The following is a 16,868-nucleotide window of genomic DNA, read 5'->3' on the forward strand; positions in this document are numbered from 1 at the left end:
CACTGAAAGCTTTAACGGTCTCAATGTACAGCGAGTTGTCAAATAGCCTATAGCCTAGATATTTTGATCTGTCCACATTACGATCTGTGGTTTGAGAATATTTGGCAGCTATTCAGATTTGCACGTCTATTAAAAGATCACTCTTGGCGTTTGTCAGTCATTTCCAACTACCTTGACTAATTTTAGTTAGAGAGGTGTCTGTTTTTTTTTTTGTTTTTTTTTGGTCTGTACATGGACAACATTATTTCAAATCTGTTGCAAATGTATATGAGAGAAAAACTACGGTCCAGTTTAGATTTGTTGTGCAACACTGCCACCTGTTGGAAACCTTTAAAAAAACAAAAAAAACAACAAAAAAAACACGAGAGGTCGTGATTATTTTACCACTGTTCAAGATTTATTCTTTTGCACGACGTGAAATAATAGCCTAGCCTTTTTAAATAATAACGTTTAATACTAAAGGCCAATGAACATACATTTATTAATTGTAGTGATCATACACCTAACTTTACGGCTGCCCCAATTGTGAGTAGGCCTAGTCTATTTCACCCGTTTTACGACTTCATTTATTAGTAGGCTAAAATAAATTATATTGAGGAGACATTTTATTAAAATAATTTTAAAAAAGTCCAAAAAGACCTCATGGCTCGGAGATTATTTCCTCCTCCATCATGTTTTACGACTAACAACTGAGCAGTTGTAGCCTAGCTGTTTTCAATAGAAAATGTAAAACTTGTCTAACGTTTTTTTTTAGAGATTTAGATAAGTATGCGTTTTTGTATGATTTACTTTAGGCTCTCTTATCCCATTCATTTTGGATTATTAACTCAGATTATCTAATTTAATTTCCGAAATTACCCACGCCAGCTCAAAGAGTTGCCACGGTCATCATTCACTCACCCTCATGATGTTTCAAACCTGTATGGGTTTCTTTCTTCTGTTGAACACAAAAGAAGATATTTTGAAGAATGTCAATAACCAAATAGTTGATGGACCCCATTGACTTCCATAGTAGTTTTTTTTCATAATATGGGAGTCAATGGGGTTTACCCAACTGTACCCATGTTCTTCAAAATTCTTGAATAAAAAACTTTTTTTTTTATGTTCAGCAGAAGAAATACACTCAAGTTGTTCCAAACCTGTACGAGTTTGAGTAAACCTAAATGATGACAACATTTTCTGTTTGAGCTGCAACCTCCTATTACCAGCAGGTGGCACTTGTAAGCTATGCAAAACAATGGTATTATGATCATGTGACCTCAATATGTGAAATAATTTTTTACTAATTGCAGCTAAAATAAATAACTCATCTCAAAAGCTATATGGCTTGCTTAAAAATCCCTTTCAATTGAGATTTTCACCCAAAAACAAAACACAGTCAATTTGGAAATGTGCTTGACATTTATAAAGACAATAAAATAAGTGTATTTTGAGTATGGTACACACACAAAGTTGAAGGCACCTTGACTTAGACAAACACTAACAGTTCTGCCTCGGATTCAATCAAAGACAAACAAAACAAATATTGAAATGAGACTTAAACCCTTGAATTTAGAACTCTATTCTTAACAATACAATCTTTATTCATCAAGAATAAAAAAAAAACTAATAAGACAAAAGTGGTGTTGTGATGCCTAAAATATATTATTTCATATACGTATAAATATATATGAAAATCCTAAATTTGCTATTGCTGCCTAGAATAGTTTTTCTTAGTTGCTAGTACACTGTGCATTGTTGATCTATCTGAAATAGCAAATGTGTGCAGTTACCTCGTATATAAATGTGATTTACTGTTTATTTAATATACAAACACTTATTTATGTACTCAATAAATTATATTCTTTTATTGCAACAAACTATTTATTGTACTACATATCTGTAGATTTGAGAACGGTGGCTTTTCTCTGCAGATTATGAGACTTTGATTGTCATAATTTTGCACTGCCTCTGAGTACATCAACTGTTTGTGTAACAGTCTTATGGAGAGAGAGAAAAAAAAGGAGCTACTTAATATTACTAGGGAGCTCAGTATTTTCTATACACAGAAATGTTAGGTATTATCGACTCGTAGATGTGGCATTCATGTGACTGCACACTTACTGAAGCATTTGCAACACTCACTGCTGTAAAATATCATTTTTGGCCACTCAGATCTTTAAAGCAAATACTTCAAGAACTTTAAAAACGTTGCACTTGAGCTGGACTTCTGCCTGCAGAGATAGTTACGCTTTTCGCTCCAGGTGCCAAATCACATCATCAAGGTGCGGATGGAAGATCTTCGTGGAGGACAAGTTGAGTGGATCATGGCCAGGCAAAATATCTCAGCTCTGCTTTTAAAAGTCACCATCAGACAGAGTCACCACAGGAACTGATGCGTCTGTTGAGCAATAGCTGCGAGCACATGGCACCCTCCTGCATTGTTTTCCATGCAAAACAAGGAGAAAAAACAAGGAGATTCCAACCTTCTCTACCTCATTCACTCACACAATACACACCCTGAGATACTCATTCATCCTTAGAGGAGGAGTGTATTAGCCCATTGTGCGGTGATCCCCCCCCCCTGGAGCAGCAAGCCGTGTTGGGACATAATGAGTGTTAATCTGAAGCTACTCATAGTGTTTGTTATAGTGCATCTCTGCTGCAGCGGGTGGAAAGGGGACGAGGTCATTTGTTAAGCGTGATGGTAGCGTAAGAAGTTGGGATGTAGCCCTCGTCCCCGTTGTTCCGGCGCACCCGCGTCCACCCATCGCCTTTATCCTCCTCCACTACAGACAGCACCTCTCCTTCCTGCATGGATATGGTTCCCTCGCTGGAGCCTGTTGACAGATGGAGGCGAGTGTCAGAGGACAAGCGGTGGATATGATATTCGCCAATGCTTGTGCGAAGCCGTTTAATCGTACCTGGGAAATTGTAGAGCGCTGTGCATTGACCAATAGGTGCGGCGAGTTCCTCTACCTCAAAGTCGTCATCAAACTCGGTGTAGATGTCATGTGAGGGGTCCGTGTCATCTGAGAGAGCTCCAGGACTAAAAAAAAATAGAGCACAGGACCATTCTGATTATGTTGACGCAATCTAATCGCCTTGCCCAGATTCAAATAATGTTATGGTTCCTAAAAAAATGTGAATAAGCCTCCTGACATATTCCTGTTTATTTGAATTCTGTGTTTATTTATATCTCGGTGTATCCACATTAAGTAATTTGAGTAAAACGAGAGAAGTGAAGCTACGATGAAGAACTCAATGACTCATTACAAACAAATGATGAGGAATAAAATCATTTGAGAAGAGCTTCCTCTACTATGAGAACACACTATTACTGTCAAAACTCATAATTTCCTTCCCAGTGCCCAGATGACTGGGGTGTAAAAACGACTCATTCTGTACTAAAGCAAAGTTATGACTTCAACTTCACACAGTAATAATAATAATAACAAACAACAACAAGAGAGAGATAGAAAGAAACTAAGGCAAAAAAATTCTAACATTTCAGACTTTCAATTTAATTGTGATTTAAAAAAAAATGTTAATGTAATAACTTCTAGCTTCTAAAGTGTGTCTGTTCCTATTGTGTATCTTTATTATTTAGGGAATTTTCCTTTATTTTTATTAACAGTGAAATCACATCCTACATTTTGCCATTCATTGCACTCTTGTGTGCTGTTGTCAAGGACACAAAATGATAAGGAGTAGATTCAATTAATTGTAGAATTCCTAATAATGAATAAAATATAATGATATTTACACGAGAGAGTAGAAGGAAAACAACATGCAATTCTTCAGTTTATTGGAAACATGCTGATAACACAGGTCTACATATTTACAAATCGTCTGCTTCAGAGATAAAAATGTGCTTATTATTATTTATTGTGACGTGCTGAATTCAAATATGACAATTAAAACAACTGGCTGTTTCAAAGATATTTAAGTATTCACATTTTACATTATGTGTATTGTGTAGATAGTACCCGTCACCTGTTTATGTAACCCTTTAAAAATCAGCACAGGGGTTATATAAAATCACATTTATTATGAAACAAAGGTAAACAAATTATGTACATAGTTTAGTCCTAATCAGTGTCTACTATGCGCTTCTTGGCTCGACTCTTGTATTCATTAAATGGAGCATCTCTTTGTCACTGTCCAGCAATAATCTGCAAGTATTGATGGGCTCCATTTGAAAATGTGCCCCTTTGCAAAATCAAACACTGACAAATAAGAGAGCACAGCACTGTATGACAGGGGTGCAAAACTTAGTTCCTGGAGGGCTACAGCCGTGCAGTTTAGTTTCAATCCTAATAAAACACCTGATCCAGCTCATCTAGTCCTTCAGGCCCATTTGAAAACGACAGGATTGCGTATTGGAACTAAACTCTGTAGGACTGTGGCCCTCCAGGAGTTGAGCTTTGCACCCCTGCTGTATGATTCCTAGAGCTGACATAGGGCAGATTGTTCGGCAGAGTGACGTAAGCTTTGTTATGATTGCATCATCCATGAGTTCTAGGAATAAGCGGTTGCGTCTGAGATCACCCCCTATTCCCTTAAATGGGTCCAAAACCATAGTGGATGTTATCGAGTGCCGATTTACAACCGATGTACCGTACGCTCAACGGCTAGAGAATACCCATAATGCACTGTGAGAGTCGAGTGCCGAATTAATTCCTACGTCTGACCAGAAGATGGCGCCTGCAGATAAATCATCCAACCATTCATTTTCTAAAACGCTGGTCCATTGTGGCTACCACGTAATATCACACAGGTGTAAATAAATTTTTTATTGATTACTAAATTGTTTAATTATGGTTTATACATAGTTTCCATGACAGAGTTTAATGTTTCATTATACAACTGGAGCTGTCAGTTTGCTAAGTTTGCTAAATTCAAAAGCGAAAGCCCTTTCGGCTATTCCACAGTGTCCGAATTCACTCACTCATTTTCATTCACTCAAAGTAAACATGAGAGGACTAATGTAGGGAATAGTGAATGAGGGTTTAGGGGGCGATTTCAGGCACATCCAACCTGATGCAATTCATATCATGTGATGCAACACCAGCTTCAGATGGCATCATTCATTGTTTTCCCTTGAAAGCAAGTACTTTCCGAACCCAGTCATATTCATAGATCCAGTCAAAGATGTATTTTAGTCATTTCGTTTAAACTGAGATCCCTTCCCTTTATTACTCATTTATCCTCCGCCATTTCCAGGTCAAGGTCGTATACTAATCCAATAGCATATCTGGAAAACTAGAGCCAATCAACAATTTTAAGCATTGTTTTCGTTCTCAGTGACCCAGAATTAGTGAAGTTTGACTACATTCATTTCAAGAGCATTTTGGTTGTACACCTGTTTAATATTCCAATAGATGAAGCAGAAGATTTTTTTTTTCAGAAGGATTAAAGTGATAATTCACCCAAAAATTCACTTATTCTCCATCAAATTGTTCCAAACCTGTATGAGTTTCTTTCTTCTGTTGAACACAAAAGAAGATATTTTGAAGAATGACTTCCATAGTAGGAAAAAAAACATACTATGGAGGTCGATGGGGTCCATCAACTGTTTGATTACCAACATCCTTCAAAATATCTTCTTTTGTGTTCAACAGAAGAAACAAACCCATATAGGTTTGGAACAACTTGACGGTGAATAAGTGATGATAGTTTTCATTTTTGGGTGAAGTACCACTTTAAAGTGGTCATCGGATGCCTATTTTTCATAAGGGTGTATGATTCTTTAGGGTCTTCATGTAAAGTTTGTAACATACTTTGGTTAAATTCCTCAATGGTTGTGTAAAACAACATCCTTTTTACCTCCTCAAAAACAGCTCTGTTCACAGCGACCCGTTTCGGTGCGTGTCTCTTTAAATGATAATGAGCAACTGCTCACCCCACCCCTCTCTTCCGTGGGGGGTGTCGACACAAGACACGTAAAGTCCGGCCTTGGCGGGCCGTATACAAATGGCTGAGGGCGGAAATATGCAAATACGGGACAGTCCGTCAGTGGTCGTGGGCGGAGCATGAGCAGTATGACATCATATTGCTCAGAAAATCCAAACAGCTTGATTATTAAGAGCGTTAGGCTTTTTGAGGATAAAAAAAAAGAGGAGTGAATGGATTCTTTTCATTGTATGTTGGTTGTGTCCACACACTGCAAAGACACATATGCAAACACCATATAAAAGTGAATTTTGCATCCGATGACCCCTTTAATCCGAATACACACCATAATCAGAAATAAAACTTGTTGAAATAAAACTGACCTGCTAGGGTTGTGAGCACCGTTATTGTTCAGGGAGTGAGTGGAGTATCGTATCGAGTCTCCCCGGCCCCCTGCTTCTGCAAGCCAGGACTACAACAAACCAAGACGTGAGTGTGCTGAGAAAGTCTTTATGAAGCGGATAAAGATGTACAGACAGCGTTAAAACTGAAACCTCATATTTGTTGAGATCTCCTCGCAGTCTTTCCATGTTTTGTGCCGTCTGAGCGATCTGAGGTGCCAAACTGGCGGGATCTCCCATCTGAGGGTTTTTTTCATATACATCTTTCATCTTACCCAGAGCCTCACTGCAGAGAGATATAAATATATTTATTTAAGATAGAAAGAGATTGATCGTAAAAAGACAAAGAACAAACAGATACGGTTACTCGTGGCACTCAACACCACTGATTCCTTAGAGACCTGAAGTGCTTAGTAAACAAAGCCCAGACCCCCCGGTAACCCTGAGGATTCAGCTGTGGCCGGTTGCCATGGAGATGGTTGTCGGAGAGGCGACTCACCTCTGATCCATTTCCTTCTGCAGCTCCTTGCTGATGTCATCGATCTTCTGCTGCAAGCGTTTCCTGCGCTGCTCGGGAGGAAGATGGGTGAAGCCCTCCGTGTCCACAGGCTGAGGAGAGATGGATCGGGGGAGATAGTGTCACTCACAGAGATTCGCACCAACACACAACCCCACCAACACCACAAGATAAGCCGTGAAAGACGTGAACCAGAGACCCAATAGTAAGAGTTCAGGTTTGCAGTAGCAAAAGATGTAATGTAGCAATTCGTCACCGGGGTAATTACACCGCCTGTCACAATTGTTCCCCTTAAACACTACAGGCTGTATGCTTTAACAAGATTTTGACAACACATTTTTCATTTATGACAAGTAAGGCATGCTTAAATGGGTGATACACAGTTTTACTCAAAAGAATGTTCTGGGTTAAATAAAACTAGCTTTTTGAACAGAATTTGTGACATGCTGTCGACTATTCTGTAAAAGAATAGTGACCGGAGGGGTTTAAAGGCAGAGTTGTGAAGCTAATATTTATGTTAACACAGTTACCGGTACATGAAATATATAGTAAAATATTTTTTAAACGAATGAATCACACGATGTGGCGATTATTTATTCGAATGAATCGCTAATTAATCGTACGTCACATTTGGCTAAGAAATTACCCCCATAAGATAATTTAAAGTCATAATTGTGTTAAATAACACAATATCAAATAGACATTACAAAAAGTAACTTTAGAAAAAATATTTAATTTGATTAAATATGAATTTATTAGACAAACGTTTAGGCTTCAACGGCGACGAGGGTAAGTAAATGATGACAGAATTTGAATTTGCGGGTGAACTATACCTTTGATGGGCTTTTTATTAAAAGGTAACTGAAATATTTTTTTTATGAAATGATACTCTAAATAAGAAACTAAAACTGCCAGTAAATATGTCTAAATGAATAAGTCATTGATTCACTCGATTAATTCAAACGGCTGATTCATTCAGGAATTAAGCAAGTGGCTTTCTTTATGAATGGGCCATTGAATCATTGGTTCACTCGATTTATTCACTAAAAACGTGCACCATGATGCCCTGCGTCATGTTTGCCACCATCAACTGGATGAAATAGGTCTAGGACGGGGCGGATGTGTTAATTTGAACGCGTTATTTTTTTACCAGAACTAATTAATTAAATGAACATGTTAAATTGACAGCCCTAATATTTAGTAATATACTTCATATTGATTACTTCCTTTGATGCTCGACACGTGTGCACTTGAAAGTTTGGGCTTTTGACGCATACACTATATGCGTGCGTACACACACACACACACTCACACACACACACGTATGTGCAAAGCTAGACAAACGTGCATCTTGAGTTTTTTGGGGATTAATTAGGCTTGCTGTTTCACGGTAAAAAAAACAAACAGATGAGGCCGAATATAACAACAGCAAAAAGTACAAAAGACAGTCATAACTTTTGGAGATAAAAGTTACAGTCAAATAGCGCAGACACTGGACAAGGATGAAACTTTCTGTACATGTGTCGAGCACCTGTACTAGACTTATATTTTAAAGTTGGATATTACTTAGAGCAGACAGGTTTAATAGCAGCACTAGCCTAATGTTAGTTGAATGATGAAATGTAATGGCTACACTATCAAAAAAGAGTGACAGTTTCATATTTTTAGCTTTTATTCACAGACTTGGCCCATAGACCTCCTCCAAAAGTGTATTGCTGTTTTCAATTGTTTTAACAAACCCGAGGGAGAGATGATGTCAATAGGGTATAGATTTAATTTAACCAGGAATATTTCTTTGAGCAACTCTCAATGCATTTAAACCACGTGCATAGATTTATCAATGCAACTTTAAAACATGTCCAATATAGTACACCATAACAGCCTGGCTTAAGCATCAATGCATAGATTATGTGTTTATATGCCTTTGTGTTGCAGTGTCTCACCCTGGAATGGCTTGTCACGGTTTAAGAGCAGTGATAGAGAGAACTGTTAATAAGCCCAAAGGCTTCTGTGCCTTTTACTGAGAATGGCCACCTCCACAATAATGAATGATTGAAAATATGTGAAAATCCTCAGAAGCAGAAAAAAATCCAATAAAGACAGAGGAAGTGAAATATGCATGTATACGGCAAGTACGGCCCATACCATTTTAAGCTTCTCTGGAACAAACTAAGAAAGAGAGAAATAAACATACAGTGCTTTATAAGCTGGCATCACACTAGTCATTTTTTTCCTTCTGATTTTATTAGTCTCTCATGCTGGTCACTTCACTTTTGTCTAGTTCTGCATCTTACAAAAAGCAGCTCTGAACGCAGTGAGAAACGCTGATTTCAGATCTTAAGATTTTGCGTGACCTGCTCCTTGTAGGAACCCTGAAGTATCATGCAATATCATGAAACATGATTGTATTAGCACAGCCTTAGTAGATGTGCATAACCAATAAGCTCTGATTCAGCAACTGACATGCTTCTTCACTGCTCAAATCTCATCCAAAACGCATAAAACTGCGGACCATTGTCGACCGTGATTGTGTAAACATGCATTTTTGGCATTCGCCCTGAACTTACATGGGCAACAAAATAAGGAAGCAAAGGCAGAACAGTCTACTTTTATTTAAATTAAGTCATGTTTTCACATAAGCTGACAAGTTATGCTGGAAAACATGAACATACTACAAGCTCCAGAGGGACAAACACACAATCACACTCACTCAAAGGACAAAGTTACTACGTGAAGTGCATTCTAATTCAGTCTTTGCTCCTGTTGTTATTTCATCAAGCTTCATGTTGATTTGATGCCAATATGGGACGTTGCATGGGAATGAGAAAGAAATATCCGAGCCAGTCGTATAACTTGCCACTAAACTTTCATTCTTAATCGAAGAGTGTGAAAGACTCACTGCCAGAAGACGTTGAGATTTCAGTCACAGCAATCGGTGGGTGACATCTCCTACTGTTATCAGTTCTTTCGAGTTGGCTAGTTGTGATGTCAGCCTTAGCTACAACTCAGTAGGTGTTAAAAGTGTACTGTGGTAGGAATAGGTGAAAAGTTGGTGTTGGTTGAAGATGAGTGGTGAAAGAGCTGTGATTTCTACTTTATTTCATGTGCATGTGACCACTACTCAGACCCAGATCAATCTAGTGCTGCTGAACGCCTTAAACGTGCCAAAAACAGCAGCACACAGGTGTAGCAAAGTTGCTTGATCCCTGGCCGGTCACACTCACCGTTCTCTTGAGGGTCCGGAAGGAAGAGATTCGGGGTTTGACTGTCTTATTGATTTCCTTCAAACAGTACGACAGGGGATCCCGGCCAAACTTTGGGGAAGGGGGTCCGTTAGCGGGCGAGGGGGTGGGGGGTGTGGAGAAAGGACTGAGCGAGGACGAGGGAAGCTGGGACAGACACCAGGCACAAACCCAGAGGAACATGGGGACAGGACGGCAGGAGAGGGATGGGGGAAGGGTGAAAACAAACAAAAAACACATATGACAAGGGAAAATAAAGAGACACCATCAAACACCTCAAAGCAACATCAAAACAGCAACGAGGACAACACTGGACCAACCTTAGCAAGAGCCAGGAGAAGCAAGACAAAGAAAACCCAAACCCACAACAGCCCCAATTCCACAAGCCCCAGCAAAGCAATAAGCCAGATGAAGAAGCAAACAATGGCTCCATCAGAAAACAATAAAAGTCTTGGCTTGTTCAATGGATAATGTGGCCTTCAAGAGATGCAGGAATGATTGTAAGGACATACATAAATGGCACAACTATGGTCTATACAAACTTTGCTTAATGTTGATGAAAAACAGTTATGAAGCTTTCTAAAAAAAATCAAGGTGACAGGACTACCCATCATTACCCAAACATCATTACAAGCCCAATTTTGTTTTATGTGGCAGCACAAAAACAGACCAAAAAAACCAAGGCATAATTTACACGCCTACAGCGAACCCACTGCTTTTTGTTTTTTCATTTGCTAAAAAGGTTCTGGTCTTTGTCAGAAGAAAAATGCAGAAATTACGCCTAATTGTGCATTTCATTCCAACCAAAATCTCCTGAGAGCACATCACATTGAAATCATGACAGCCAAATGCATAAGCTTTCCAGAATAATTGGCACTGTAAGCAGCATAAGAATAGTCAATGTAAACAATCTACAAAACTATTACTGTTTTACACCCCACTATGGATGTAATGAGTGGAGCCACTTTTTGCCCAATCAACATTCAGAGGTTTATGTTGGATTGCATAGCAACAAAATGGCCTAAAAATTAAAGGAGCCCTGATAAGTCAGTGAATAAGCTGTGCACACTTGCTATTTTCAAAAAGTGAGCTGTCTACAAAGACAACCTCACAGTTAAATCTACAGCTCAGAGTTGATTCCAAAAGAAGCTGACAATAGCTAAGATACTAGTTACTCAAATAAGCACAAAGAGTATTGAAGCACACAAGAAAACTCCATTAATGCTCATATACTTTTAAAATATATATACATTGCAATCTGGGATTATTGTTGTAGGATAAATGTGATACTAGTAAGCCATTTTATATTGCAGCATAATTTTGAAATAATTTTCACATTAGGAGGGCCTCTTCTGACCCTTTTCTAATTTTCTAGGGGGGCAGTTCACAAAGTGGAACAGACAAAAAGAGCTTCACCCTGAAAAAACTTCTTTTTTTTTTTTTTTTTAAACACTACAATTGCATCAAACAATCCTCTACAAGTTATATGGCTAAACGAATGACAGCTTGGTGCTAAAAATAAGTATTTCCCCTTAAATTGGTTTTAGCTTCTCGACATTGCGACTGTCTCAGCCAGCCGGAAAGCAAACATGCACGGCGAGCAAAAAGTAAAGCATCAAGGAAGATGTTTGATCTACACGAATAAGGGTAAAGGAAGAGGGAAGTAGATTTGAGGTGCAACTTTTCTAAAACATGACAAAAACTCCATGATATTTGCTTACTCACAAGGAAAAGAATGGATCTGCACAATGATTAGGACTGAAATTAAACAAGACAAGACTGGACAGTTAAGATGGCAAGCTCAAGAAGGCTGGCAGAGGAAGCGCTGAGGGTCATGTGAAGAACGCCAAGCATTGAACAAGCAGGAAATTAGATTATTAATATGATGGTGTTCCTAGAAAACACTTCAGACCTATATAGCCCACAGGGACAAAGAAATATCCATTGAATCCTATTCAGAGCTCTGAATCATCACATGACTGAAAAGGGAATGTTTTTAATGCTTCGCCTCTAACCCTCATTTTAAGAGGATTTTTCTCCTTAACAACTTAACCAGATGCAACCGAGCATCTTTCCTGATGGCAAACAGTGCACAAAGGTGTCATTGTGATGGGACTGAAGGATATTTTATGCAGCATATAATAGCAGTAGTGTGTGTGTGTGTTAAGGCCCATAGCAGAGGCAGCAGTGTCCCAAAGAAAAGCACAGACACAGCAGAATGAGCACTAGGTCACACGCTGAGCTAAACAACAGAGCTGGGGGCTTTTCAATCCCCATTTACAGCCAGACAGCCATGCAAAGGGTTTATACTGGAAAACCTTCTGTGTTGGGTGCATCAGAGAGATTGAGAGCTGGGGTAAGGAAGGGTGACGGATGATTTAAACATCATGCATCTTTCAGCTGTGGCAGGGAGACGAAGGGTGCAAGAGACCACAGCTTTGGCTCTGATACCTTTTCTAGTCTGAACTTTTCAAAGACCTGAAACAATGTTTTTCCCACAAATCATCTCAAGCCAACCCTTTGTTACCTTTCAGACTGTGACTCTCCTCTATCATATTGTAGGGCAGGAGTGTCCAATTTTTCTCCTGGAAGGCCACCTTCCAGTAGATTTTTAGCTCTAACCTTAATAAAACTTGAACCAATTATTCAAGGTCTTCAGGATAACTAAACATTTCCAGACAAGTGTGGAGCTTAACTTATGCTGGTGGTCCTACAGGAGTGGGATTGGACATCTCTTTATGAATTGGTACTGTAGAAACCTGCTGGAAAACCCAGCAAAAAACAGATCTATGGTTCTGGTGGCTGGGTTCAAAGTTGCCTCTAGCTGGTCAAATTTGGTCAAGCTTCATTTAGATCAGGAGTGTCCAATTCTGCTCCTGGAGGGCCACCTTCTGGTAGAGTTTAGCTCCAACCTAAATTAAACACATCTGAACTAGCAAATCAAGCTCTTCAGTAACACAAGGAACTTCCAGGCAGCAAAACTCTGCATTGATTATGGCCCTCCGGGAGCAGGATTGGACACCCCTGATTTAGATGGTTGATCAGGTGGACTATCAGCAGTTAGAGCTGTTAGACCAGTATGGACAAGCTGGTGGGATCTGGTTGAGATGGTTAACTAAGCTTTGGACATTATTGGCTGGTATGACTAGGTTTTTCCAACAGGGAACTTTCCATCTCCACAAAGAACACAGGAATTTCATCAGAAGCAACTCTGGTTTCATGGAGTGGTGAAGCCTACCTTGCTCTTCTTATTAAACAACCGGAAGGTTTTATTCTTGTTCTTGCCCAACAGCTCTAGGGGACCTTTAGGAGTGCCAAGGCTGCTGTCCGAGGAGGCCCGGTTGATGCCCTGACTGTAGTCCTCAAACTCCAGATCTCCTGGTCTCTCGAAGCCAGACTTATGTTGCTCTATAAGAACCACAGAGTCCTGAATAACACAAAGAAGAGTTAGCTACCCTATGTGTCGGTTTGCAGAGGGTTGACTGCTCTCTCAAATTGTTCGGCTTAATGCCGATCCCTCTCCTGAAGGGCTAATGTCCTACTGAGTTTAGCTCCAACCTGCCCAATCACACAAGTAATCCTAGTGCTAGGATTAGCTAGTTCAGGTATGGTTTATTAGAACTGGAGCTAAACTCTGCAGGATTGTGGCCCTCCCGGAGCAGGATTGGACTCCCTCGGCATAATAAGAGCAGAAAATGAAACCGTTTTTCTTAGAAATGCCACTCGACTTACGTTCCTCTCGTTTACATTCGTGCCAGCTCTGGTAATGCCCTCCAGACACTTCCCAATGATGGGCATGACTTGACGCTCCGTGTCTGAAAACTGGATGTAGCCCTGCGCCATCTTTTTGATTCGCCGCTCATCCATGTCCTGCAGATTCTGCAGAGAAAAAACATGCATATAGATATCCGTATAAACTCTGCAAGACTGCTTGGGATCATTCCCATAGTAAGCTGACAGGAACAGATGCATCTCGACATGTTAGGACTGAGGCGGGTGCTTCTTACATTGAAAATAAGGGGCATGTCCGTGAAGTAGAACTGATTCTGTTCTTTGTTGTACTTTTGAAGTTGTGCAGCATAGTCGTTTTTACACTCTTCTGCTATGTGTGTTCGCATATGTGCCTGCTGTTTGGCCTATGGTTAGATAAAAAAAAGTGAAATCAGACACCTGTACATAAAGAGGAACAAGGAAACAACAATAATGCATTTGGATATAATGGAAATGAGATGATGTGCATACAAAGGTGCGGCAACACCTGTGAAACCTTTTGGGGAAACAAATACCTTCTCCACGTCCGCTTTGGTAGCATTGAGGTCTTGATCTGTTTTATCTGCATTTTGAGTAGCCTTTTCTGCTTCTCTCCACTCCCTTTCAAATCGTTTTTTACTCTACCAAAAAAAGAAGAAAAAAAATATATCAAAGCTATCCCTGTTGGTTACTACATACACAATGCTCTTATTTTTAGCCATTAAAGGGATAATTTACCCAAAAGTTAACATTGTGTCATCACCAAACCTATATCACTTTCTTTGTTCCTCTGACATATTACTACTGGCTATTACACACAAATAAAACAAGGCATTTAGCATCACCAAATGCAAACCTGCTATGAGTATTCATGCGGCATATTTGAATATACATTTAAAAGTGCCTTTAAAGGGGCTTGAGTGCGGTTTTAGCGAAATATGCTTATGGTAAGCATATTCACACTGCCAGAATAGATATTTATTTCCTATATAGTGCACTATGTGCTGTTCACATAGTGAGAGTAAGTGTGTAAGTGAAGTGATTGATTTCAGGCACCGTTGTACCATCCTTTTATCATGTAGGAGGTGGGAAGCTTCAGATTCTAGAGAGCATTTGATTGGACAGACAGTATGTTAAGTTTCTGAAGTGAATTTTTTCATTTTGAATGCATACATCTTCTAAATGTGAATTTTGCCATAGTTTGAGCACCCTCTCTTCTTGATAACCTTTTATTGAAGTAATTTTTGGTATTTTTTTAGCTTGACAGCATCTATCCCCACTCACTTTTATTTCATGGATAATATCAGCATTAATATTCTATCGAACATCTCCTTTTCTTTTCCAAAGAGGAAAGGAAGTCATACTGGTTTGGAACAACATGATTTCTACGTGAAAGAAGGCGGAGCCTCAGTGCCACACCCACCTAGTATGTAATCACCATGAACCAATGGTAGCACAAAGGTGTTTACCAGCTGGAGTGAACTTTTCTGGAAAGTTCGCTTTGGCAAGTCGTTTCGAACTCCCAAAACGAACTCCAAACGAACTTAGTTTTGGCCTGATTTTGTGTTAATCATTTACACAGGGGTGGTCGGGAAAAACAGTGTTAAGGCCCCAATATACGAAATCCAAGAACGAACAGGGCTGCGTTTCCCAAAAGCATTATAAGCCGAAGTTGACAGTAGAGACCATTTGTGGCAATTGTTGTATGATCAACTTGCGATGCTTTTTGGAAACGCACCCCTGTTCGTTCTTGGATTTCGTATATTGGGGCCTTAACACTGTTTTTTCCGACCACCCCTGTGTAAATGATTACAACATTGAAAAACAATAATAGTTTTAGAGAGATCAACATTTTTTAAAAACATCTAAAACAACTTTGTTTCTTTAAAATAATGTGCAAGGAAGAATACTATGTAACTATGGACATTTATTCATTAATAGTCAATTGTGAATTTATGTTATTATTAATGAAGTCTGAAATAGCTGCCGATTGTTAGCTAACTCAAATAGCTAAATTACACCGCATATCGAAATACTTCAATGTGTTTCTGTTTACATTCCTTACCCTTACCTGAACAAACACTGGCCACGGAAACAAACGGTAAACAATCACTTTCAGTCCCCCTACAAAAGAGCTCTCTCCCCACAGTCAGCGCTTACGCCACAAAGAGACGTGACGCAAGCCTCTGACAGGGTACAAGAGCCAGTCAGATCTGGCTGCTCAATGACAACCTGTCACAGAGAGAAACTTACATTGTCGAGCTGCTTGTAGGTGCCCTCCAGAGACTGTTGTGCTTTCTTGGCATCTAACAGATGCTGTTCATTTTAGACAGAAAGAGAGAGAGAGAAAGAGAAAGAGAAAGAGAAAGAGAAAGAGAAAGAGAAAGAGAAAGAGAGAGAGAGAGAGAGAGAGAGAGAGAGAGAGAGAGAGAGAGAGAGAGAGAGAGAGAGAGAGAGAGAGAGAGAGAGAGAGAGAGAGAGAGAGAGAGAGAGAGAGAGAAAAAAAAAAACATGGTCATTGTGCTTTGGGCTTTCTGACATAACATCAAATTTTGAAAAAACAAAAAAACATGCGAGTGTATGCTTGTACAAAACTGAAAACCATGATTTATAAGATTAAAGTCTGCATGAAATTAAAATTCATCTTATCTATATTCTAAATGAATCTATAACATGCCTCCATTTCTTTTCTTGAATTCAGACTTTTTAATTAAAGCCCCCTGTGGTGAAAATCAAGCTTTTAAATGTTGTTATGTCTATGTGGTGTTTGTAATATGCTTTAAGACAAACCATGAGCAAATTCATAAGTCAACAACACCATTGTTGAGTATTTTCTCCTTAAAACTGCAGTGAACCAAAGACAGTCTCAAAAATATGGTTTGAAATCACTGGTGTTTCTGACGTCACAAACTACATCACATCAACATGAGATCATCAATGAGTGGATCTCTGAGCTGGTGTGAGTGAGTGGAGGCGGGGCTCATTTCACATAATAAAATCGTGTATACTAAATGAGGCAAGGGAGTTACATCCAAGTTATTTTTAAGGCATGAAGAGCTTTTTTTCTAGGGAAAAAAAACTTTT

At 39.2% G+C, this 16,868-nt stretch overlaps 1 protein-coding gene across 4 annotated transcripts in view; it reads right to left on the minus strand.

The window, feature by feature from the left end:
- Nucleotides 1–388: 388 nt before the first annotated feature.
- trip10a (thyroid hormone receptor interactor 10a) overlaps nucleotides 389–16,868 on the minus strand; it is a 30,951-nt gene continuing 14,471 nt past the window's right edge. Inside the window, exons 5-16 of one of the 4 annotated variants that reach the window (XM_079628105.1) lie at nucleotides 16,038–16,100; nucleotides 14,321–14,425; nucleotides 14,042–14,170; nucleotides 13,767–13,913; nucleotides 13,273–13,461; nucleotides 10,017–10,181; nucleotides 8,938–8,961; nucleotides 6,775–6,884; nucleotides 6,429–6,561; nucleotides 6,258–6,346; nucleotides 2,904–3,028; nucleotides 389–2,819 (exon numbers count right to left, since the gene is read on the minus strand). In XM_079628105.1, coding sequence (XP_079484231.1) covers nucleotides 2,668–2,819; nucleotides 2,904–3,028; nucleotides 6,258–6,346; nucleotides 6,429–6,561; nucleotides 6,775–6,884; nucleotides 8,938–8,961; nucleotides 10,017–10,181; nucleotides 13,273–13,461; nucleotides 13,767–13,913; nucleotides 14,042–14,170; nucleotides 14,321–14,425; nucleotides 16,038–16,100 — 1,431 coding nt within the window. In that variant the 3' untranslated portion in view covers nucleotides 389–2,667. The remainder of the gene's footprint in view (nucleotides 2,820–2,903; nucleotides 3,029–6,257; nucleotides 6,347–6,428; nucleotides 6,562–6,774; nucleotides 6,885–8,937; nucleotides 8,962–10,016; nucleotides 10,182–13,272; nucleotides 13,462–13,766; nucleotides 13,914–14,041; nucleotides 14,171–14,320; nucleotides 14,426–16,037; nucleotides 16,101–16,868) is intronic. The other 3 variants (XM_079628107.1, XM_079628106.1, XM_079628108.1) reach the window with 3 other exon arrangements.

Source organism: Phoxinus phoxinus (assembly GCF_949152265.1).
Source record: "Phoxinus phoxinus genome assembly, chromosome: 1".
Lineage (NCBI taxonomy): Eukaryota > Metazoa > Chordata > Actinopteri > Cypriniformes > Leuciscidae > Phoxinus > Phoxinus phoxinus.